Source organism: Hypanus sabinus, chromosome 31, assembly GCF_030144855.1.
Source record: "Hypanus sabinus isolate sHypSab1 chromosome 31, sHypSab1.hap1, whole genome shotgun sequence".
In the NCBI taxonomy this organism is placed as follows: Eukaryota; Metazoa; Chordata; class Chondrichthyes; order Myliobatiformes; family Dasyatidae; genus Hypanus; species Hypanus sabinus.
The window spans coordinates 33,654,525-33,678,296 of NC_082736.1; the positions used below are offsets into that span (position 1 = coordinate 33,654,525).

Consider the following 23,772-nt stretch of genomic DNA (forward strand, 5'->3'; position numbering starts at 1 on the left):
TCCTCTGGTCCTAGACTCCCCCACTATAGGAAACATCCTCTCCACATCCACTCTATCTGTGTCCTCTGGTCCTAGACTCCCCCACTATAGGAAACATCCTCTCCACATCCACTCTATCTGTGTCCTCTGGTCCTAGACTCCCCCACTATAGGAAACATCCTCTCCACATCCACTCTATCTGTGTCCTCTGGTCCTAGACTCCCCCACTATAGGAAACATCCTCTCCACATCCACTCTATCTGTGTCCTCTGGTCCTAAACTCCCCCACTATAGGAAACAGCTTCACCACATCCACTCTGTCTGTGTCCTCTGGTCCTGGACTCCCCCACTATAGGAAACATCCTCTCCTCATCCACTCTGTCTGTGTCCTCTGGTCCTGGACTCCCCCACTATAGGAAACATCCTCTCCACATCCACTCTATCTGTGTCCTCTGGTCCTAGACTCCCCCACTATAGGACACATCCTCTCCACATCCACTCTATCTGTGTCCTCTGGTCCTAGACTCCCCCACTATAGGAAACATCCTCTCCACATCCACTCTATCTGTGTCCTCTGGTCCTAGACTCCCCCACTATAGGAAACATCCTCTCCACATCCACTCTATCTCTGTCCTCTGGTCCTAGACTCCCCCGCTATAAGAAACGTCCTCTCCACATCCACTCTATCTGTGTCCTCTGGTCCTAGACTCCCCCACTGCAGGAAACATCCTCCACATCCACTCTATCTGTGTCCTCTGGTCCTAGACTCCCCCACTATAGGACACATCCTCTCCACATCCACTCTATCTGTGTCCTCTGGTCCTAGACTCCCCCACTATAGGAAACATCCTCTCCACATCCACTCTATCTATAGTGTCCTCTGGTCCTAGACTCCCCCACTATAGGAAACATCCTCTCCACATCCACTCTATCTGTGTCCTCTGGTCCTAGACTCCCCCACTATAGGAAACATCCTCTCCACATCCACTCTATCTGTGTCCCCTGGACCTAGACTCCCCCACTATAGGAAACATCCTCTCCACGTCCACTCTATCGAGGCTTACAATACTGAAGGCCCTCAGGCATGTGTGTGTGCAGGGAATGGAGGGATATGGAAACTGCGTCCTGAGAAGGGATTCAGAATCAGGTTTATTATCGCTGATGTATGTCATGAAATTTGTTGATTTTGTGGCAGTGGTACAAAGCAAAGACATGAAATTAGTTTTGTTGGGTGTCTAATTAGCAGATTAACACACACAAAATGCCGGAGGACCGCAGCATATCGATGTTTTGGGCCGAGACCCTTCACGGGGATTATTTCACCCAGCGTCTGCAGCATCTCTTGTGTTTATAATTCGCAGTTTGGAGATTATCTGTCACGTGCACATCGCCACGCAAACAGACCTTAATTCGTTTGCGTCAAATCCAATCAGCGTGTGTTGTGCAGGGGGGCAGGCCCGCGAGCACGCCCGCTACGTAGTAACCCTGACCCGCACGTCCCTGGAATGCGGGAGGAGATCGGAGCACCCGGAGGTCACGGGGAGAGCGTATAAACTCCTTACAAACGGCGGCGGGAATTGAACCCGGATGGCGGGTGCTGTGAAGCCATCTTGCCAACCAGAGGGCAACCCCCCTCAAAAGGACGCGCGTTTATAACAGAGATGAGGAGGAATATCTTCAGCCGGGGGGGGGGGGGGGTGAATCTGTGGAATTCATTGCCACAGAAGGCTGTGGAGGTTTTAAGTGCAGGCAGAAAGGGTTTAGTTTGATTTAAAATCATGGCACAGAGACGATGCTCTCTGTCTCATATTGTCCCACACTGTCTGAAACCAACCCACACTGATCTAGATGCTGTAACGCTGAGATAGAGTGGACGTGGAGAGGATGTTTCCTATAGTGGGAAAGTCTAGGACCAGAGGACACAGATAGAGTGGATGTGGAGAGGATGTTTCCTATAGTGGGGGAGTCTAGGACCAGAGGACACAGGTAGAGTGGATGTGGAGAGGATGTTTCCTATAGTGGGGGAGTCTAGGACCAGAGGACACAGATAGAGTGGATGTGGAGAGGATGTTTCCTATAGTGGGGGAGTCTAGGACCAGAAGGGACAGGTAGAGTGGATGTGGAGAGGGTGTTTCCTACAGTGGGGGAGTCTAGGACCAGAGGACATAGATAGAGTGGATTTGGAGAGGATGTTTCCCATAGTGGGGGAGTCTAGGACCAGAGGACACAGATAGAGTGGATGTGGAGAGGATGTTTCCTATAGTGGGGGAGTCTAGGACCAGAGGACACAGATAGAGTGGATGTGGAGAGGATGTTTCCTATAATGGGGGAGTCTAGGACCAGAGGACACAGACAGAGTGGATGTGGAGAGGATGTTTCCTATAATGGGGGAGTCTAGGACCAGAGGACACAGATAAAGTGGATGTGGAGAGGATGTTTCCTATAATGGGGGAGTCTAGGACCAGAGGACACAGATAGAGTGGATGTGGAGAGGATGTTTCCTATAGTGGGGGAGTCTGGGATCAGAGGACACAGATAGAGTGGATGTGGAGAACATGTTTCCTATAATGGGGGAAGTCTAGGACCAGAGGGCACAGCCTCGGTTTACAAGGACATCCCTTTAGAACAACGATAATGTGGAATTTCTTTAGTCAGAGGGTAGTGAATCTGTGGAATTCATTGCCACCGATGGGTGTGGAGGCCAATTAATTGGGTGTATTTAAAACGGAGGTTGATAGGTTCTTAATTGGGACGTCAAAGGTTGCAGGAAGAAGGCAGGAGAATGGTTGACAGGGGTAATAAATCAGCTATGATGGAATGGCAGAGCAGACCAGATGGGCCGAATGGCCTTATACTGTTCCTGTGTCTAATGGTCTTGTGACCCATTGTATCTGCCTCCACCACTCTCTGTGTAACAAAATCTTACCCCCGACATCCCCCTAGAACCTACCCCCCTCACCTTCAATGCATCCCTCTGGTGTTAGTCATTTCCACCCGGGGTAAACAATGGCACATCTGCTCTATTTTGTCTCTCATAATCTTATAACCCTCTGCCACTCCAGAGAAAGCAACTTGTTTGTCCCCCCTCTCCTGTTTTCACTCTAATTCTGCGGCCTCTCCAAAGCCCCCATGTGCTTCCTGTAATGGGGCGACAGTGCTGCAGATACGGTCTCCGTGCCTGCCCTGCACCCAGAGACGTGCGTCCCTTCTCCCTCACCGCAGCTGCCATCCCCCAGCCCCCTCCCCCGGTACGCGGTTGCACTCACAGTAGAGGATCTCATAGTCTCCGGAGTTCGACATGATGAACCGGCTGTCCAGCGACCAGTCGAGGTGAGTGATGAAGCTGGAATGGCCCTGGGAGAGACAGGGAGACACGGTTACCTGCGGGGACCCAAGTCAGCCCTCCTTATCCGCGAATTCCACACGCGCAAATTCAACCAACCGCGAATCGTGAACACCAGGGAGTGCTCTTCCAGCGCTCGTTGTTCGAGCATGTACAGACTTTTCTTCTTGTCATTATTCCATAAACAATGCAGTAAACAACTATTTTACAGCATTTACACTGTATTAGGCATTACAAGTAATCTACCGATGATTTAAAGCGTACGGGAGGATGTGCGTGGGTTATCGTGGATCGGGATTGAAAAAAATCGGAAGTTCTCTTACTCAGTAAGTCGGAACAGGTACATCCCGTATTATTTAGTGTCAGTTAGTCAAACGTTTCTCTTAGTATATAGTATATATTTTACCTTTCTAAGACACTTAAGAACGTATGTTTCAGAGCCCAGCTCGGGAACGAAAGTTCCAGAGTGTGAGCCAGTGACAGACCACTTTCGAGTGCGCTCTCCACCGTGCCGGGTTGATGTGGAGGATCAAAAACCCAATCATTAAACCACTGCTTTGCTTAGTAATAATTGTAGCTTTCATCGGGGCAGGGCCTTTCACATGCTCCATTAAAATTGTTCCGACCGTTGACTGACTGTAGCCTAATGCTTTTCCAATGACCGATGGCGTTTCACCTCTTTCCGATCGCTCTATTATTTCCCACTTTATTTTCAACCGTGATCGCGGTTATTTTCGTGAACACAAACACTGCGGATTCAGAGCTGCGCCGCCGGGTCCTGATGTCCACCGCACTGAGACAGGTTAAATAAGGTCTCGGGTTCCACTGGGTCAGAAGGTCCAGTGCATTGAGACAGGTTGAACTTGAGCATCTGCGAATTTTTGTATCCGCGAGGGATCCCGGAACCAATCCCCCACGGAGGCACGGGACTGCATCCTTGTCCTGCACCTGCAGTTACTGCCCCCTGCCTGCAGGAAGCAGTGCTGAGCAGATGCCGTTGGTGCTGTTCCCCTCTGAACCTGCAGTTAGCGCCCCCTGCCTGCAGGGAGCAGTGCCGAGCAGATGCCGTTGGTGCTGTTGCCCTCTGAACCTGCAGTTACTGCCCCCTGCCTGCAGGAAGCAGTGCTGAGCAGATGCCGTTGGTGCTGTTCCCCTCTGAACCTGCAGTTAGCGCCCCCTGCCTGCAGGGAGCAGTGCCGAGCAGATGCCGTTGGTGCTGTTGCCCTCTGCACCTGCAGTTACTGCCCCCTGCCTGCAGGGAGCAGTGCCGAGCAGATGCTGTTGGTGCTGTTCCCCTCTGAACCTGCAGTTAGCGCCCCCTGCCTGCAGGGAGCAGTGCCGAGCAGATGCCGTTGGTGCTGTTCCCCTCTGAACCTGCAGTTAGCGCCCCCTGCCTGCAGGGAGCAGTGCCGAGCAGATGCCGTTGGTGCTGTTCCCCTCTGAACCTGCAGTTAGCGCCCCCTGCCTGCAGGGAGCAGTGCCGAGCAGACCCTGAGATCCACGTCCCTCGATCCCTCAGTTGCCACACAAGTTGATAGGTTAAGTACGGTGTTGGCCTTCAGTCTTCGGGAGGGGTGGGGGGGCTGAGCTCAATAGCCGCGTGGTAACGCAGAAGCTATAAAACTCTGAATAGACCACGCTTGGAGTATCGTGTTCCATTCTGGTCACCTCATAGGCTCCTTCAGGTTGTTATGGCCAGGAGCGGTAGCGGGGACAAGCTCCCGATACCTATTAAACACTCCCAATGGCGCGCACCTCAAATAACATCTGACAACCGAGTCGAGCTCCCGGCCTTCATGTGTGGCTGAGCCACTAAGCCCGGAGGAACCGTTTCTACTGACGGGAGAGGGGGCGAAGGCGGGTTACCGGCGCCTTGAAACCAGTCGCTTCGGGCAGATGGGGCTCGTCAGCCCTGGTCGGCAGCTCATCTAGAGGGAAAATCCTGGTCTCCGGTGCCTTGGGGCGATACCCACTCGTGGGGGAGGCTTCGGGAGTGAACCCCGAGGGGAAAATCCGGAGCTGGAGTCCCTGAGGCAAACCTACGTTCAACACTGACTGGCAACTCCTGCGACGCCGCTGGTGGCAAACTGTGTCGGTCTCTGCCGTTCCCTTGGTGCGTGGAGAGGGGGAGCTCGCCGTCCACATCGTACTGCCCCGGCTTGCATATCATGTAGGCAGCCAGCATGCAACATCGACCCACAGAGGGCCCCATTATAGGAAGGGTGGGGAAGCTTTGGACAGGGTGCAGAGGAGATTCACCAGGATGCTGTCTGGATTACAGAGGGTGCAGAGGAGATTCACCAGGATGCTGCCTGGATTAGAGAGGGTGCAGAGGAGATTCACCAGGATGCTGTCTGGATTAGAGAGGGTGCAGAGGAGATTCACCAGGATGCTGTCTGGATTAGAGAGGGTGCAGAGGAGATTCACCAGGATGCTGTCTGGATTAGAGAGGGTGCAGAGGAGATTCACCAGGATGCTGTCTGGATTAGAGAGGGTGCAGAGGAGATTCACCAGGATGCTGTCTGGATTAGAGAGGGTGCAGAGGAGATTCACCAGGATGCTGTCTGGATTAGAGAGGGTGCAGAGGAGATTCACCAGGATGCTGCCTGGATTAAAGAGGGTGCAGAGGAGATTCACCAGGATGCTGTCTGGATTAGAGAGGGTGCAGAGGAGATTCACCAGGATGCTGTCTGGATTAGAGAGGGTGCAGAGGAGATTCACCAGGATGCTGTCTGGATTAGAGAGGGTGCAGAGGAGATTCACCAGGATGCTGTCTGGATTAGAGAGGGTGCAGAGGAGATTCACCAGCATGCTAACTGGATTAGAGAGGGTGCAGAGGAGATTCACCAGGACGCTGCCTGGATTAGAGAGGGTGCAGAGGAGATTCACCAGAACGCTGCCTGGATTACAGAGGGTGCAGAGGAGATTTACCAGGATGCTGCCTGGATTAGAGAGGGTGCAGAGGAGATTCACCAGGATGCTGTCTGGATTAGAGAGGGTGCAGAGGAGATTCACCAGGATGCTGCCTGGATTAGAGAGGGTGCAGAGGAGATTCACCAGGACGCTGTCTGGATTAGAGAGGGTGCAGAGGAGATTCACCAGGGTGCTGCCTGGATTAGAGAGGGTGCAGAGGAGATTCACCAGGGTGCTGCCTGGATTAGAGAACATGCCTTGTGAGGGGAGGCTGAGTGAGCTCGGGCTTTTCTCTCGGGAGTGAAGGAGGATGAGAGGCAACTTGATAGAGGTGTACAAGATGATGAGAGGCACAGATCGAGCGGACAGTCGGAAACATTTTCCCCGGGTGGAATTAGCTAATATGAGGGGGTGTAACTTTCAGGCGATTGGAGGTAAGTATGGGGGAGGGGGATGTCAGAGGTAGGTTTTTACGCAGAGATTGATGGGTATGTGTGGAACACCCTGACAGGATAGTGATAGAGGCAGATACATGCGGGACATTTAAGAGACAGTCACATGGAGGGGTATGATAGAGGGAAGGGTTAAATTGATCTTGGGGTGGTTTAAGGTGTCGGCACAAGCTTGTGGGCTGAAGGGCCTGTACTGTGCTGGTTTACACGGAGGACGGCAGGGCCCTGTGGAACTGCTGTACTGGGGAATACAAATATACGGCTCTCCGAAGGCAGACGGGGGCCATCAGCAGGCTGGCCTTCATCGGACAGCTCCTCGAGCTCAGGATAAGAGGGGAGAGATTTAAAGGAAGACGGAGAGGTTACGCAGAGGGAGGAAGCAGCCGAGGAGGCATTTGGAAGGTGGGAGGGGCTTGGGGGGAATTATGACCCAACCGGGGCTACCACCAGTTGGGCCGAATGGCCTGTTCCTCTGCACAGGCAGCGGACCGGAACCCCGCCACCACTGACCAGCTAGCCAATGACGTGCCTGCGCACAGCAGGATCCCACCAGAGCAATAATGGCCAAAGTGAGGGTGTCCTCATTCCTCTTTGAGATCGGGGGGGAGGGGGTGGGGAGGAGGGGTAATTTCAGACCCCTTGGCCCCACCTCCACAGCCAACACTACGGCTCCCCCTCCTCGCTGCCCCATCACAGCGAAGTGCTCCCTCCCCCGCCGCTCCTCGCCTCCCTCCTCCCCTCCTGCCGTTCAAAACACCCTCCCTGCCGCCCCTCATTTGGGGCAAAGCTCCCTTTCACCCCCCCTCTCCCTCTGCCTCCCCCTCACTGCCCGTCTCTCATCACCCCCGTTGCTGCCTCTCCCCGCCCCTCCCTCCCCCTCGCCTGGCTCGCGACTCACCGTGCACCTGCCGTAGCGAGCGTACCTACGCCCGCCCTCGCTCACCGTGTGCAGGTAAATATAGTTGTCGTGGGAGCCCACCGCCAGGAAATTCCCATCTGCCGGAAGAATGGAGAGCACGTTCAGGCTCGTGTGCAGCTAGCTGAACTGTCGCTCCTCGAGGACCCAGAACGCACAGTGTGTCCCGTCCAAGTCATAAAATAACAACGAACAACTGCGCCCGGCATGGCCGCTGGGCGGTCTGCCATTTTGGCTGGGGGAGCTCTCGCTCCGACGCGGGATCGCTAGTGGGGGGGTTCAGGAGCAGTGAGAGCAGCAACCGGGGGGGAGATTTGGCCTCGTTCACCCCCCCCCCCACATCCCGCTGGCGGGGGGATCTTCACCCTCCTGACTTCAGAGACCCCAGTTCAGTCCTGATGTGCGACGCCCTCTGTGAGTGTGTACACAGTTGGGACGTCCTCCCTGTGACTATGTGAGTTTACCCCTGGTTCCCTTCCCCATCCCAGCAACTGCCAGGTGAGTGGGTTAACCAGCCTCACCCCCGGTGCGCGTGGGCGAGGGGTAGAAACCTGAGGGAGGTGCTGGGACTGTATGCTAACTTTTTGCGTTTGCCTTCTCCCAAGTCCCTTTGCACCTCCAAATTCTGAATTTGCTCCCCATTTGGAAAATAGTCCTTCTACCAAAGTGCATGACCATACATTATATTCCACCTGCCACCCCTTTGCCCATTCTGCTAATCTGTCCTCCTGCCAACTCCCTACTTCCCTAACACCCTGGAGAACGAGGAAAGGTGATGTGGTGGATGCTGAGTACATGGACTAACTCATTCAGTAGAGGGTTTGGACCCTTGTAGAACGGGGAAAGGTGATGTGGCGGATGTGGAGTGCATGGACTAACTCATCCAGTGGAGAGTCTGGGGCCTTGCAGAACGGGGAAAGGTGATGTGGCGGATGTGGAGTGCATGGACTAACTCATCCAGTGGAGAGTCTGGGGCCTTGCAGAGTAGTAGTAGGCCTCCGTTAGTCCTGATAGACCGTGTATTTGTGCCTTGGGAAGTTTCCAGGGCGCAAGCCTGGGCAGGGTTTCTTTTTATGGAAGACCAGCAGTTGTCCAAGCTGCAGCCTCCCCTCTCCACACCACCAATGTTGTCCAAGGGAAGGGCATTAGGACCCATACAGCTTGGCACCGGTGTCGTCGCAGAGCAATGTGTGGTTAAGTGCCTTGCTCAAGTACACACACGCATCCTCAGCCGAGGCTCGAACCAGCGACCTTCAGATCACTAGACAAATGCCTTAACCACTTGGCCACGCACCAACACATGCCTTGTAGAACAGAGAAGGGTAACGTGGTGGATGTGGAGTGCATGGACTAACTCAAACAAGCAAGTATGGGGGTCTGGACCCTCGTAGAATGGGAAACGGTAAAGTGGTGGATGCTGAGTGCAAGGACTAACTCAAACAGTGGAGGGTCTGGACCCTTGTAGAACGGGGAAAGGTAATGTGGTTGATGCTGAGTACATGGACTAACTCAAACAGTGGAGGGTCTGGACCCTTGTAAAACGGGGAAAGGTAATGTGGTTGATGCTGAGTACATGGACTAACTCAAACAGTGGAGGGTCTGGACCCTTGTAGAACGGGGAAAGGTAATGTGGTTGATGCTGAGTACATGGACTAAATCATCCAGTGGAGGGTCTGGACCCTTGTAGAACGGGGAAAGCTGATGTGGTGAATGCTGAGTACATGGACTAATTAATCCAGGCAAGTAGGGAAAGTCCCATCACACTCCTGACGTGAGTCATGGGGATGGTGGGGCGTCTTTGGGAAGGTGAGAGAAACTTCCTCACCATACGATCCCCAGCCTCTGACCTGACTTTGCAGTCTCACTGTGTACATGATAGTCCAGGCCAGACCAGTTCAGCCCCTCCACCACCCCTGCAGTTCCTCCTCCTCGGGAGTGCCCCCCAGCCCCAGGTCTCGTTCCCCACCCCCAGCCTGCCCCTCCCGACGTGGCCACGGACAAGGTGGGGGTGTTACCTGGGGAGTACCGGACCACCGAGAGCTGCTCGTTACCGTCGACTGAAGTCCAGACGTCCTCCTTTGTCTGGCAGTCCAACACCACCCACCTACGACGGGGTGGGGGGAGAGGGAGGGGACAGAGGGAATTTGGGGGATGAGGGAGACAGGGAGAGGGGTGGGAGAAATGGAGAGGGACAGAGAAGGATTGGGGAGGGAGAGAGGGAGGGGATGGGGGTTTAGGGAGAAAGAGAGGGAGAGGGTTAGGGGGATGTGGGAGGGAGAGGGATGGGATGGAGGGGGTTAGGAAGATGAGGGAGAGAGGGGGTGGGAGAATAGAGAGGGAAAGGGAGAATGGGGAGGGTGTGAGTGGGGATGGAGGGGTGCAGGGGGATGAAGGAGAGGGGTAGGAGAAATGGAGAGGGAAAGAGGGGGAATGGGGAGGGAGAGGAGTGGGGGAGATAGGGACAGAGAGAGAAGGGTTGGGAGAGGGGAAGAAAGAGGGGAGAGGGTGGAGTGGGAGCAGGTAGAGGTAGACACTATTTCATTAGGAGGTCAGAGAAGAATAATCCCCTCTTCCCCATCTCAATAACCTCGCTCCCCCTCCCTCCCGGCCCCTTCCCTCAAGAAGGATTCCCAGTGACTGACAACCTCCCCCTCGTCTCCCTCACAGCAGCGAGGACACCGGCTTTCCCTCTACATCAGACCCGCGGGACGGGAGCGCGATTGATTGATCTGTCAGCGTTTGACTGTTACCGGGGGGGGGGGGGGGGGCGGAGGGTGCGAGGGAGGTGAATGGCGGGGGAGTTACCTTCCGTCTTGGAGACCGACCACGACCACCGAGCCGCTGCAGTGAAAGCTGGCACACAGCCCCGTCCCCCTGCGGAAGGGTCGGTAGGTTTAGTCCCCTCGTACGTCTGGTACCGTGCAAGCTCCTGCCGGTTAACGCACAGCGCGCCCGTGTACGCGGGCGTTTAAACCCTGGGGGACGTGAGTCCACCATACTGAACCCCAGCCAATCATGATCTCCCTCTGCGCGGGGTTCCCTCCTCCTCGCTGCCCGTGCCCTCGCCAGGAGGGAGCCTCAGGTCTCGCACCACCCGGTTCAGGAACGGTTATCACCCCTCAACCATCGGGAAGGAGGTACAGGAGCCTCAGGACTCGCACCACCCCGGTTCAGGAACAGTTATCACCCCTCAACCATCAGGAAGGAGGTACAGGAGCCTCAGGACTCGCACCACCCGGTTCAGGAACGGTTATCACCCCTCAACCATCAGGAAGGAGGTACAGGAGCCTCAGGACTCGCACCACCCGGTTCAGGAACGGTTATCACCCCTCAACCATCAGGAAGGAGGTACAGGAGCCTCAGGACTCGCACCACCCCGGTTCAGGAACAGTTATCACCCCCTCAGGCTCTTTAACCAGAGGAGATAACTTGCCCCATCAGCGGACTACTCACACAGCCTGTGGACTCACTTTCAAGGACTCTTTATCTCACGTTCTCAATAATTATTGCTTGCTTGCTTATCTATCTATCTATCTATCTATCTATCTATTTCTTTCTTCTTTCTTTCTTTCTTTCTTTCTTTCTTTCTTTCTTTCTTTCTTTCTTTCTTCTTTCTTTCTTTCTTTCTTTCTTTCTTTCTTTCTTTCTTTCTTTCTTTCTTCTTTCTTTCTTTCTTTCTTTCTTTCTTTCTTCTTTCTTTCTTTCTTTCTTTCTTTTCTTCTTTCTTTCTTTCTTTCTTTCTTTCTTTCTTTCTTTCTTTCTTTCTGTATTTGCACAGTTTGTTGTCTTTTGCACATTGGTTGAACACCGAAGTTGGTGTGGTCTCTCATCGATCCTGTTTATGGTTATTCTACAGACTGAGGATGCCTGCAAGAAATTGGATCTTGGGGTTGTGTGCTGTGCTGTATTTGTACTGTGATGATGAATTTTCTGTTTCTGAGGAGGGTTGTAGAGGTTTACATTAAGACTTGGGTTCCTTTCGCATCAGAGAATGGGTACAGTGAACAACCCGAAACTCTTCACAGATGCCCACGGAACAACCAGCAAAGAATCCCAGAGCCCCCAGGGAAAGACTGATAGGACATCAAAGCCCCCTTACCCCACCCTCCACCGAAACGGGGAGTGATACAGAGACGGGGAGAGGTGGAGGGGCCGGAAGGGTTTACAGAGACAGGGAGGGGTGTAGGACTGGAGGGGGTTACAGAGACAGGGAGGGGTGTAGGGGCCGGAGGGGGTTACAGAGACAGGGAGGGGTGTAGGGCTGGAGGGGGTACAGAGACAGGGAGGGTAGGGGCCGGAGGGGGTTACAGAGACAGGGAGGGGTGTAGGGCTGGAGGAGATTACAGAGACAGGGAGGGGTGTAGGGGCCGGAGGGGGTTACAGAGACAGGGAGGGGTGTAGGGATGAGAGGGGGTTACAGATACAGGGAGGGGTGTAGGGACTGGAGGGGGTTACAGAGACAGGGAGGGGTGTAGGGACCGGAGGGGGTTACAGAGACAGGGAGGGGTGTAGGAACTGGAGGGGGTTACAGAGACAGGGAGGGGTGTAGGGGCCAGAATGGGTAACAGAGATGGGGAGGGGTGCAGGGGCTGGAGGGGGTTACAGAGACAGGGAGGGGTGTAGGGGCCGGAATGGGTAACAGAGATGGGGAGGGGTGCAGGGGCTGGAGGGGGTTACAGAGACAGGGAGGGGTGTAGGGGCCGGAGGGGGTTACAGAGACGGGGAGGGGTGTAGGGGCCGGAGGGGGTTACAGAGACGGGGAGGGGTGCAGGGGCCGGAGGGGGTTACAGAGACAGGGAGGGGTGTAGGGGCTGGAGGTGTGTTACAGAGACAGGGAGGGGTGTAGGGGCCGGAATGGGTAACAGAGATGAGGAGGGGTGTAGGGCCAGAGGGGATTCCAGTGAGGGGGAGGGGTGTAGGGGTCAGAGGTGTTTGGTTGGGGTGGGGGGTGAAGCCCCCACATCTCGGGGTGGGGGGGGGGGTTAGGGTTTGTACTCACCTCCAGCGTCCTGCTCCAGGCCAGTGTGTGTTGCTCGTGGTTCCACACGCACACCTGCCTGTCGTGTGCGCAGGTGAGGAACAGGTCGTGGAACGGGTGGGTGGCCAATCCCCACAGCTCGTCCGTGTGGCCCTGCGGACATCGGGAACGCGGATCAGGAAATGTGCCACGGTACAGGAGAGGCCCTTCGGCCCACCATGCCAAATGACGCTATCCCTTCTCCCTGTACAATGTCCATATCCACTGGCCTGTGTGAGAGCCCTTTAAACCAGCACCCCAGCACTCTCTGTGGTAAAAACCTGCCCCTCTCATTTCCTTAAAAATTACCCCCTCCCACTTTAAATGCATGTCCTCTGGTCTTAGACGCTACAACAACCCTTGGAAACAGATTCCGCCTGCCTACTCTGTCAAAGCCTCTCGTAATCTTACAAACGCTGAACCTCCCCTCCACAGTTTGCCCAGCCTCTCGCGAGAGCACACCCTCTCTATTCCAGGCAGCATCCTGATGACCCTCTTCCTGCAGCCTCAGCGTCCTGCCTGTAACGGACTGCACGCGATACTCCAACGCAGTACTCCATGCGCGGCCTGCCCAGAGCTGTATACGGCCGCAGAGTGACCTCTGTTTTTTTGTACTCTCCCGCCCGATGACAGCCCGTCATCTATCAAGCCACTTTTTAAAAGAAAATTGAGATACAGAGAACAGGCCCTCCAACCCTTCGAGTTGGGTCGCCCTGCAGTACCCTGGTTTAATTCTAGCCTAATACAATGACCAATTCATCTACCAACTGGTAGGTCCTTGGACTGTGAACTAGAGCACCCGGAGGAAACCCACGCGGTCACAGGGGAGCGATCATACTCCTTGCAGACAGCGACAGGAATTGAACCCTGGTCTCCTGCACTGTAAACCGTTGTGCTAACCACTACATTGATCTCTGCTCCCTCCTTACAAGCAGTGACGGGAATTGAACCTGGGTTGCCAGGACCGTAAACCATTGTGCTAACTGTTGTGCTAACCACTACACTGATCTCTGCCCCCCTCCTTACAAGCAGTGACGGGAATTGAACCCTGGTCTCCTGCACTGTAAACCGTTGTGCTAACCACTACGCTGATCTCTGCCCCCTCCTTACAAGCAGTGACGGGAATTGAACCCGGGTCGCCGGGACCGTTAACCGTTGTGCTAACCACTACGCTGATCTCTGCCCCCTCCTTACAGACAGCGACGGGAATTGAACCCGGGTCGCCGGGACCGTAAACTGTTGTGCTAACCACTACACCACTGGGCCGTGTGAATACGGACCCCCCCCCCCCCCCCCACACAACCCCCAGTGATCCTTCAGTTCTTCAATGCTGTTAAGGGTCCTATCATTCCCTGTCTACCCTCTTTACATTTGAACCTTCCCCCCCCGCCACTCCCCACAGTGCATCACCTTTCGAAGATGACCTCGACAGCGGGGAGGCTAGGGCCCACGCTCAGGAGGAGGAATGGCGGGTGGGAGATGCCCGGTTTGAACCCCTTCTGCCATTTCCCCGCCCACATCTTCAACTGAGCCCTAGCCTCCCACAGCATCAAGGACATCTTTGAAAGGCGATGTTAGGGACCCCCATCACCCGGGACATGCCCTCTTCTCATTGCTACCATCAGGTAGGATGTACAGGAGCCTGAAGACACACACTCAACGATTCAGGAACAGCTTCTTCCCCTCTGCCATCAGGGAGGAGGTACAGGAGCCTGAAGACACACACTCAGCGATTCAGGAACAGCTTCTTTCCCTCTGCCATCAGGGAGGAGGTACAGGAGCCTGAAGACACACACTCAGTGATTCAGGAACAGCTTCTTCCCCTCTGCCATCAGGGAGGAGGTACAGGAGCCTGAAGACACACACTCAGCGATTCAGGAACAGCTTCTTCCCCTCTGCCATCAGGGAGGAGGTACAGGAGCCTGAAGACACACACTCAGCGATTCAGGAACAGCTTCTTCCCCTCTGCCATCAGGGAGGAGGTACAGGAGTCTGAAGACACACACTCAGCGATTCAGGAACAGCTTCTTTCCCTCTGCCATCAGGGAGGAGGTACAGGAGCCTGAAGACACACACTCAGTGATTCAGGAACAGCTTCTTCCCCTCTGCCATCAGGGAGGAGGTACAGGAGCCTGAAGACACACACTCAGTGATTCAGGAACAGCTTCTTCCCCTCTGCCATCAGGGAGGAGGTACAGGAGCCTGAAGACACACACTCAGTGATTCAGGAACAGCTTCTTCCCCTCAGCCATCCGATTCCTGAACGGACATTGAACCCACGAACACCACCTCACTACTTTTTCCTCTTTTTGCATTAATTATTTATTATTATATAAATCTCAGGACATTGGTCAGTGATGACAAACTGTATTCTGATCTATATCCCACTGTGTTCCCTGACCCTGATTTAGAGGGCTGAGAGGGGATCTGAATGAAAGATTATTAAGGGATTGGACACCCTAGGGGCAGGAAACGTTCCCGCTGATGGGTGAGTCCAGAACCAGAGGCCACAGTTTAAGGATAAGGGGTAGGCCATTTAGAACGGAGATGAGGAAAAACTTTTCCACCCAGAGAGTGGTGGATCTGTGGAATGCTCTGCCCCAGAAGGCAGTGGAGGCCAATTCTCTGGATGCATTCAAGAGAGAGTTAGATAGAGCTCTTAAAAATAGCGGAGTCAAGGGATATGGGGAGAGGGCAGGAATGGGGTACTGATTGTGGATGATCAGCCATGATCACAGTGAATGGCAGTGCAGGCTCGAAGGGCCAAATGGCCTACTCCTGCCCCTACTGTCTATTGTCCGCCCTCCACATTGTCCACAACTCTACCAATCTATGAGTCGTCTACAAACGTTAACTCATTACTTAAATCTTTAGCAATACAGCACGGAACGGGCCCGACCAGCCAGCAACCCACCAATTTAACCCAAGCCTAACCATGGGACCATTTACAACGACCAATTAACCCGTCTTCGGACTGTGGGAGGAAACGCACGCGGTCACGGGGAGAGAGCGTGCAGACTCCTCACGCGCAGCGGCGGGGATCGAACCCCGAACTTTGGTCACTAACCGCTGCGCTACCCTGCCGCCCTTTTACTGATCCACCCTTCCGCCCCAGCCAGAGAGTCGCAGAACGGACCAGGCCCTTCGGCCCATCTAGCCCGTGCCGAGCCGCTGTTCTGCCAACACCCATCGACGCCCCGCCCGGACCACAGCCCTCCAGACCCCTTCCGTCCACGTACCTATCCAAACTTCCCTTTGATGTTAAAGTCACTTCCACACCCTCTGAGTGAGGAAGCTCCTCCTCCTAAACTTCTCACCTTTCGCCCTTAACCCCTGACCTCTGGTTGTTGTCCCGCCCAACCTCAGTGGAAAAAGCCTGCTTGCATTCACCCTATCTATACCCCTCTGCATTTTGTACACCTCTATCAAATCTCCCCTCATTCTCCCACACTCCCAGGGAGTACAGCCCTAACCTATTCAATTTCCCAGTAACTCCGGTCCTCCAGACCCGGCAACATCCCTGTAAACTTTCTCAGCACGCTTTCAACTTTATTGACATCTCTGCTCTAGATGGGTGACCAAAACTGCACACAATACTCCAAATTAGGCCTCACCAATGTCCTATACAACCTCATACACCTCTTGCAAAGCCAATCTAACGAAAGTAGGGGGTCCCAGTATAGATCGCCCGGCCAGAATAAATCCCACTGCCCACTACTCCGTGTTTTCTGCGGACAAGCCAATCCCGTACGTCTGGGTGAGCCCCCCTTGTCAAAAGCGCCCTAACAAAATTCACGTAGGCAACGTCCACAGCTCTGCCTTCACTGACCATCCTCGCCAGCTCCTCGCGAGCACAGAACCCTGCTGGCGGTCCGTAATTATGCCCAGCGCTCCAAGTTCCTCTCCCCAGGATCCCCACCACTGTCCGGACGCTTACCGGCCTGCCGTTCCCAGAGGAATCCCCTCCGGAATCACGTAGCAACTCGGCCTGGCGGCCCTGGGAACTGACCTGTACGATGGGCGTCAGGGGCTGATCCAGGCCCCCCCGCAGGATGGCGTTCTTCGTGGTCCCAATCAGCAGCTGCCCGGCTGGGGCCTCCAGTAACGTCCGCACCGCTCCGAAACACTCCGGGACCTGCGCACGGGACGGGATGGCGGGGGTCAGCGAGAGGATCACGTCCCTACGCACCTCGCTCCCCCCCACTCCCCAAACCACAGGGGGTCACCGAAGCCCCCACCGCACGCACCTCCTCGCGTTCCCTTCCCCTCCCTCCCACCGTCCTGCGCGTGGGTCAGGGGTCACCGAGTGGACACACCTCACCCCTCCCCTTAGCTGCCCCTCCACGCCTCCACCACCCCGAACGGCTTGGGGGTCCTGAGAACGGGACGGGCGCGTTACCGAGAGGGGCTGACGGTGCCTCCGCCTCTCCCCCCCACCCACAGCACCCCCTCCCTATCATCACCTGCCCCACCTACACTCCCGCCTCATTCCCTTCTCCCCCCAATCCCCTCGCTCCCCTCTCACCTCGGTCTCACTCTGGGGGCTGAGATTCTCCCCCCACAGGATGACTTTCCGGTCTTTGCCTCCCCCGCTGAGCAGGGTGCCATCGCTGCGGACACACAGGGTGAAGACGCTTCCTTCGTGGGCCTTCACCTGCCGGGCGATCTGATAGGTCTCTGCACGGGTGACAGGGAGAGTCAGAGGGAGCATTCCCTCCTCACCGACCCTCCCTCCTCACCGACCCTCCCACAGTGAGACGTTCCCTCCTCACCAACCCTCCCTCAGTGAGACGTTCCCTCCTCACCGACCCTCCCTCAGTGAGACGTTCCCTCCTCACCGACCCTCCCTCAGAGAGACGTTCCCTCCTCGCCGACCCTCCCACAGTGAGACGTTCCCTCCTCACCGACCCTCCCTCAGTGAGACGTTCCCTCCTCACCGACCCTCCCTCCTCACCGACCCTCCCTCAGTGAGACGTTCCCTCCTCACCAACCCTCCCTCCTCACCGACCCTCCCTCAGTGAGACGTTCCCTCCTCGCCGACCCTCCCACAGTGAGACGTTCCCTCCTCACCGACCCTCCCTCAGTGAGACGTTCCCTCCTCACTGACCCTCCCTCAGTGAGACGTTCCCTCCTCACCGACCCTCCCACAGTGAGACGTTCCCTCCTCACCGACCCTCCCTCCTCACCGACCCTCCCTCAGTGAGACGTTCCCTCCTCACCGACCCTCCCACAGTGAGACGTTCCCTCCTCACCGACCCTCCCACAGTGAGACGTTCCCTCCTCACCGACCCTCCCACAGTGAGACGTTCCCTCCTCACCGACCCTCCCACAGTGAGACGTTCCCTCCTCACCGACCCTCCCTCCTCACCGACCCTCCCTCAGTGAGACGTTCCCTCCTCACCGACCCTCCCTCAGTGAGACATTCCCTCCTCACCGACCCTCCCACAGTGAGACACTCCCCCCTCACCGACCCTCCCTCAGTGAGACGTTCCCTCCTCACCGACCCTCCCTCAGTGAGACGTTCCCTCCTCACCGACCCTCCCTCAGTGAGATGTTCCCTCCTCACCGACCCTCCCTCCTCACTGACCCTCCCACAGTGAGGCGTTCCCTCCTCACCGACCCTCCCTCAGTGAGACGTTCCCTCCTCACCGACCCTCCCTCAGTGAGACGTTCCCTCCTCACTGACCCTCCCTCAGTGAGACGTTCCCTCCTCACCGACCCTCCCACAGTGAGACGTTCCCTCCTCACCGACCCTCCCTCCTCACCGACCCTCCCTCAGTGAGACGTTCCCTCCTCACCGACCCTCCCACAGTGAGACGTTCCCTCCTCACCGACCCTCCCACAGTGAGACGTTCCCTCCTCACCGACCCTCCCTCCTCACCGACCCTCCCTCAGTGAGACGTTCCCTCCTCACCGACCCTCCCTCAGTGAGACATTCCCTCCTCACCGACCCTCCCACAGTGAGACACTCCCCCCTCACCGACCCTCCCTCAGTGAGATGTTCCCTCCTCACCGACCCTCCCTCAGTGAGACGTTCCCTCCTCACCGACCCTCCCTCAGTGAGATGTTCCCTCCTCACCGACCCTCCCTCCTCACTGACCCTCCCACAGTGAGGCGTTCCCTCCTCACCGACCCTCCCTCAGTGAGACGTTCCCTCCTCACCGACCCTCCCACAGTGAGATGTTCCCTCCTCACCGACCCTCCCTCAGTGAGACGTTCCCTCCTCACCAACCCTCCCCTCATCCCCCTCCACTTCTAACCCCTTTTGCTACCCCTCCTCCCTCATGCCTCCATCCTTGCTTCCTCCCCTCCCACTCCTGCCTCATTCCCTCCCCCATTCCACTCTGCCTAATTACCCCCATCACGTAGTGCGGCGCTCCCTTCTCAGGGCGAGCCCTCCTATCTGCCCCGACCTCACTGTGGTGCCCTCCCCTCCCCTCCATGGTGCGGTACTCCCTCCTAACCACCCCTAGTTCCCTCCACCCTCACACTGTCCATTCCCTCCATCACTGCCCCTCCTCCACCTCCTCATCCCCCGCTCCCCGCACCTCCCTCTGCTCACCAGCCCCACTGCCGCGGGGCGCCCGGGTACCTTTTGCCCCCTTGCCCAGGGTTTTGGTGTCGGCCGCTGCCTTGCCCCACACCAGGATGCTTCCCTCGGAGTCTCCAGTCAGCACCTCGCCGGTCCGCATGAACACGAAACACTGGATGAACTTCGGCTTCTTGTACTTCTGCAGAAACGGGGAGAGGCAGACAGGTTCAGGACCCCTCCCCGGGGCAGTGACCACCAGCACGCAATGAACCCGCGCCAGGAACTCGGCCAATCAGACCTGCCCAGTTTATGTACTGTTGCCGCAAAAAAATAAAGTTTCATGACGTACAAGACCATAAGACATGGGAGCAGAGTGAGGACATTTGGCCCATCGAGTCTGCTCCGCCATTCAATCATGGCTGATCCTTTTCTTGGTCTCCTCCTCAACCCCAGTTCCCAGCCTTCTCCCCGTAACCTTTGATGCCCTGTCCAATCAATCTCTGCCTTAATTACACCCAACGACCCGGCCTCCACAGCTGCCTGTGGCAACAAATTCCACAGATTCACCACCCTCTGGCTGAAGAAATTTCTCTGCATCTCTGTTTTGAAAGGGCGCCCCTCTATCCTGAGGCCGTGCCCTCTTGCCCCAGATTCTCCCACCATGGGGAACATCTTTTCCACATCTACTCTGTCTGGGCCTTTCAACATCCGAAAGATATCAATGAGATCACCCCTCATCCTTCTGAATTCCGGAAAGTACAGACCCAGAGCCATCAAACGCTCCTCGTTTGATAAACCTTTCATTCCCAGAATCATCCTTGTGAACCTCCTCTGAACCCTCTCCAAAGCCAACACATCTTTTCTAAGATGAGGGGATCAAAACTGTTCACAATACTCAAGGTGAGGCCTCACCAGGGCCTTATTAAGCCTCAGCATCGTAACTCTGCTCTTGTGTTCTAGATCTCTTGAAATGAATGCTAACTTGGCATTTGCCTTCCTCACCACTGACTGGACCTGGAAGTTAACCTTCAGGGTGCTCTGCACAAGGACCCCCCAGTCCCTCTGCATCTCAGATTCCTGGATTTTCTCCCTGTTTAGAAAATAGTCTGCACATCTATTTCTACTACCAACGTGCATGACAATACATTTTCCAACATTGTATTTCATTTGCCACTTCCTTGCCCATTCTCCTAATCTCTCCTTCTGCATCCTACTTGTTTCCTCAACACTACCTGCCCCTCCACCAATCTTCGTATCATCTGCAAACTTGACAATAAAGCCATCTATTCCATCATCTACATCATTGATACACAGCATAAAAAGAAGTGGTCCCAACACCGGCCCCTGTGGAACACCACTAGTCACTGGCAGCCAATCAGAAAAGGATCCTTTTATTCCCACTTGCTGCCTTCTTCCATGTGACGAATGATAACCAGATTCTGATCTGGGTCTCTATTGTGGACTGAGAGTGGGAAGGGGGCAGGGAGAGGGGAATCATGGTTGGGGAGAGGGGAAGGGAGCGGGAAGCACCAGAGAGACATTCCCTAAAGATCAATAAGCCATTTGTTTGGAACCAAACGACCTTGCCTGGTGTCTCAGGGGCGGGTGTGTCTGTACCTGCCCCGTCACTCCTTCTCTGCCCCCTGTCCCACACCCCCTCCCACGGTGCTCCACCCTCACCATTCCCAACATGCACTGCTCCCGCCAGATTTACAAACTGGCTCTGCGCTCCATATTGACGAGCACAGTACTGTGCATAAATCTTCACACCCAGCCCATGTGCCCAAGAGCTTTGCACGGTACCGTATGAGCAAAAAGAAAAGATTTGATCTGTATGAACAGTACCTGGGATGCCTCTGGCTGTATTTTTGGCACACGTGACAAGAACAGACCCTGAGAATGACCAGTCAGGTGGGTGGGCCACGACAAGGTCGATCGTGAGGTCAGGAGTCCACCTGAGCGCGGTGACTCAGTTCCAACGTTTACGATCTGCTGTTGGGCAGCTGTTGGGGGGAATCGTCAGCGTTGCGGGCCCAAACCCAGCGCGTTTCCGCTGGCGGTTCCACCTCCCCTTCGCAGGGGCGCTGCCCGCGCTGCCCAGCCACCCCAAGCGGACGGGTCGTCCGGTCCCAGCAGCTGGCACTTCGCAATTCCCGACGGCCTCTGCGGTACCCGGGACGCCTTCGAGGAGCATCTCGGGACCTGGTTACCGTGACGCCGAGTCGCCGCGGGGAAGCGCGTCCGATCACGCCCCCCAGCCCCGCCCCACTCACCCCGAAGATGCCCTGCTTCTTGGTGAGGCTGGAGCCACTCCACGTCCAGAAGTAGACATGCGACTTGCCGCAGGACATGATGCAGGAGGAATCCGCCGGGTTGAACTCCACCTCCAGCACCGCCTCGTTGGTGGTCTGCGGGCCGGACGGGGGAGACGGTCAGTGCCCGCGCTGCCAAACCCCACCAGCCCTCCCGACCGGGCTCCCCCCTCGCCGGAAACAGTCCTTGTGGCAGTACAGACGGACACCGGGTGGTCAGAATGAGAACAATGGGCCAAACGGCCTCTTTCACCCCCCCCCCCCCCCCAAAGGCTCCGAGACTCTTTTTTTACTTTAGTCAGACCCCGTCCCCTGGGATTTTGCTCGGTTCCTGAGAGACACGCACAAAACCCTGGAGGAACTGGGCGGGTCAGGCAACACCTACGGAGGGGAATGGATGGTCAACGTTTCGGGCCCGGAGCCTTCCTCAGGACTGGAAAGGAAGGGGGCAGAAGGCGGTCGAGAGGGGGTAAGGGCTGGCAGGTGACCGGTGAGACCAGGAGAGGGGGGAGGTGGGAGGTGAAGTAAGGAGCTGGGAGGTGATTGGTGGAAGAGGTGAAGGGATGAAGAAGGAGGAATCTGATAGGACAGGAGAGGGGAGCATGGAAGGGGGTAATCAGAAGGTGATGGGCAGGTGAGGAGACGAGAAGGGGAGGGAGGGGGACTAGGAAAAGAGAGAAGGGAAGGGGAAGAAATCGAGGTTGGTGCCATCAGGTTCGAGGCTACCCAGAAGGAATATAAGGTGTTGCTCCCCCACCCAAAAGCTGCCCCATTATGCCAGTAGAAGAGGCTGGGGACTGACATGCAGGAAGGGGAACCCAAACGGAAATCCGGCCTCCTTGTGGCGGGCAGAGTGAAGGTGGTCCCCCGATGTTGAGGTCACCTCGTGGGCAGCCCCGGACACGGTAGACTCGCAGGCGGAGTGCCGCTTCGCCCGGAAGGAGTCAGGGGGGAGGTGAATGGGCAGGGGTACCACCTGTCAGAGTCACAGGGGTAAGTGCCGGGAGGGACGAGTGGACAAGGGAGTCATGTGGAGAGTGATCCCAATGGAAGGCAGAGGGGAGGGGTAGTAGGATCCCGTTCGGAGATCACGCCTGTTTCTGCCCTCCCTGGATGAGGCAGAAGAGCCTGCCAATGAGGGGAGGATCCACAGTCCAGCCCTGTTACTCACAGGTGGAGATATTGAGTATGTCGGAGTACAGTGTGAAAATGTCACTCTGACCACAGTCGGAGTACAGTGTACAAAATGTCACTCTGACCACAGTCGGAGTACAGTGCGCAAAATGTCACTCTGACCACAGTCGGAGTACAGTGCGCAAAATGTCAGTCTGACCACAGTCGGAGTACAGTGCGCAAAATGTCAGTCTGACCACAGTCGGAGTACAGTGTACAAAATGTCACTCTGACCACAGTCGGAGTACAGTGTGCAAAATGTCAGCCTGACCACAGTCGGAGTACAGTGTGTAAAATGTCAGTCTGACCACAGTCGGAGTACAGTGTGCAAAATGTCAGTCTGACCACAGTCGGAGTACAGTGCGCAAAATGTCAGTCTGACCACAGCCGGAGTACAGTGTACAAAATGTCAGTCTGACCACAGCCGGAGTACAGTGTGCAAAATGTCAGTCTGACCACAGTCGGAGTACAGTGTACAAAATGTCAGTCTGACCACAGCCGGAGTACAGTGTGCAAAATGTCAGTCTGACCACAGTCGGAGTACAGTGTGCAAAATGTCACTCTGACCACAGTCGGAGTACAGTGTACAAAATGTCAGTCTGACCACAGTCGGAGTACAGTGTGCAAAATGTCACTCTGACCACAGTCGGAGTACAGTGTACAAAATGTCAGTCTGACCACAGTCGGAGTACAGTGTGCAAAATGTCAGTCTGACCACAGTCGGAGTACAGTGTACAAAATGTCAGTCTGACCACAGTCGGAGTACAGTGTGCAAAATGTCACTCTGACCACAGTAGGAGTACAGTGTGAAAATGTCAGTCTGACCACAGTCGGAGTACAGTGCGCAAAATGTCACTCTGACCACAGTCGGAGTACAGTGTGAAAAATGTCAGTCTGACCACAGCCGGAGTACAGTGTGCAAAATGTCAGTCTGACCACAGCCGGAGTACAGTGTGCAAAATGTCAGTCTGACCACAGTCGGAGTACAGTGTGCAAAATGTCAGTCTGACCACAGTCGGAGTACAGTGTGCAAAATGTCAGTCTGACCACAGTCGGAGTACAGTGCGCAAAATGTCACTCTGACCACAGTCGGAGTACAGTGTGAAAAATGTCAGTCTGACCACAGCCGGAGTAC

General features: G+C 55.6%; 1 protein-coding gene across 1 annotated transcript in view; it reads right to left on the reverse strand.

Moving 5' to 3' along the window:
• LOC132383711 (echinoderm microtubule-associated protein-like 3) overlaps positions 1 to 23,772 on the reverse strand; it is a 107,316-nt gene that overhangs the window by 19,831 nt on the left and 63,713 nt on the right. Inside the window, exons 12-20 of the mRNA XM_059954899.1 lie at positions 21,426 to 21,560; positions 19,213 to 19,351; positions 17,146 to 17,297; positions 16,630 to 16,755; positions 12,602 to 12,734; positions 10,409 to 10,475; positions 9,619 to 9,707; positions 7,586 to 7,683; positions 3,246 to 3,333 (exon numbers count right to left, since the gene is read on the reverse strand). Coding sequence (XP_059810882.1) covers positions 3,246 to 3,333; positions 7,586 to 7,683; positions 9,619 to 9,707; positions 10,409 to 10,475; positions 12,602 to 12,734; positions 16,630 to 16,755; positions 17,146 to 17,297; positions 19,213 to 19,351; positions 21,426 to 21,560 — 1,027 coding nt within the window. The remainder of the gene's footprint in view (positions 1 to 3,245; positions 3,334 to 7,585; positions 7,684 to 9,618; positions 9,708 to 10,408; positions 10,476 to 12,601; positions 12,735 to 16,629; positions 16,756 to 17,145; positions 17,298 to 19,212; positions 19,352 to 21,425; positions 21,561 to 23,772) is intronic.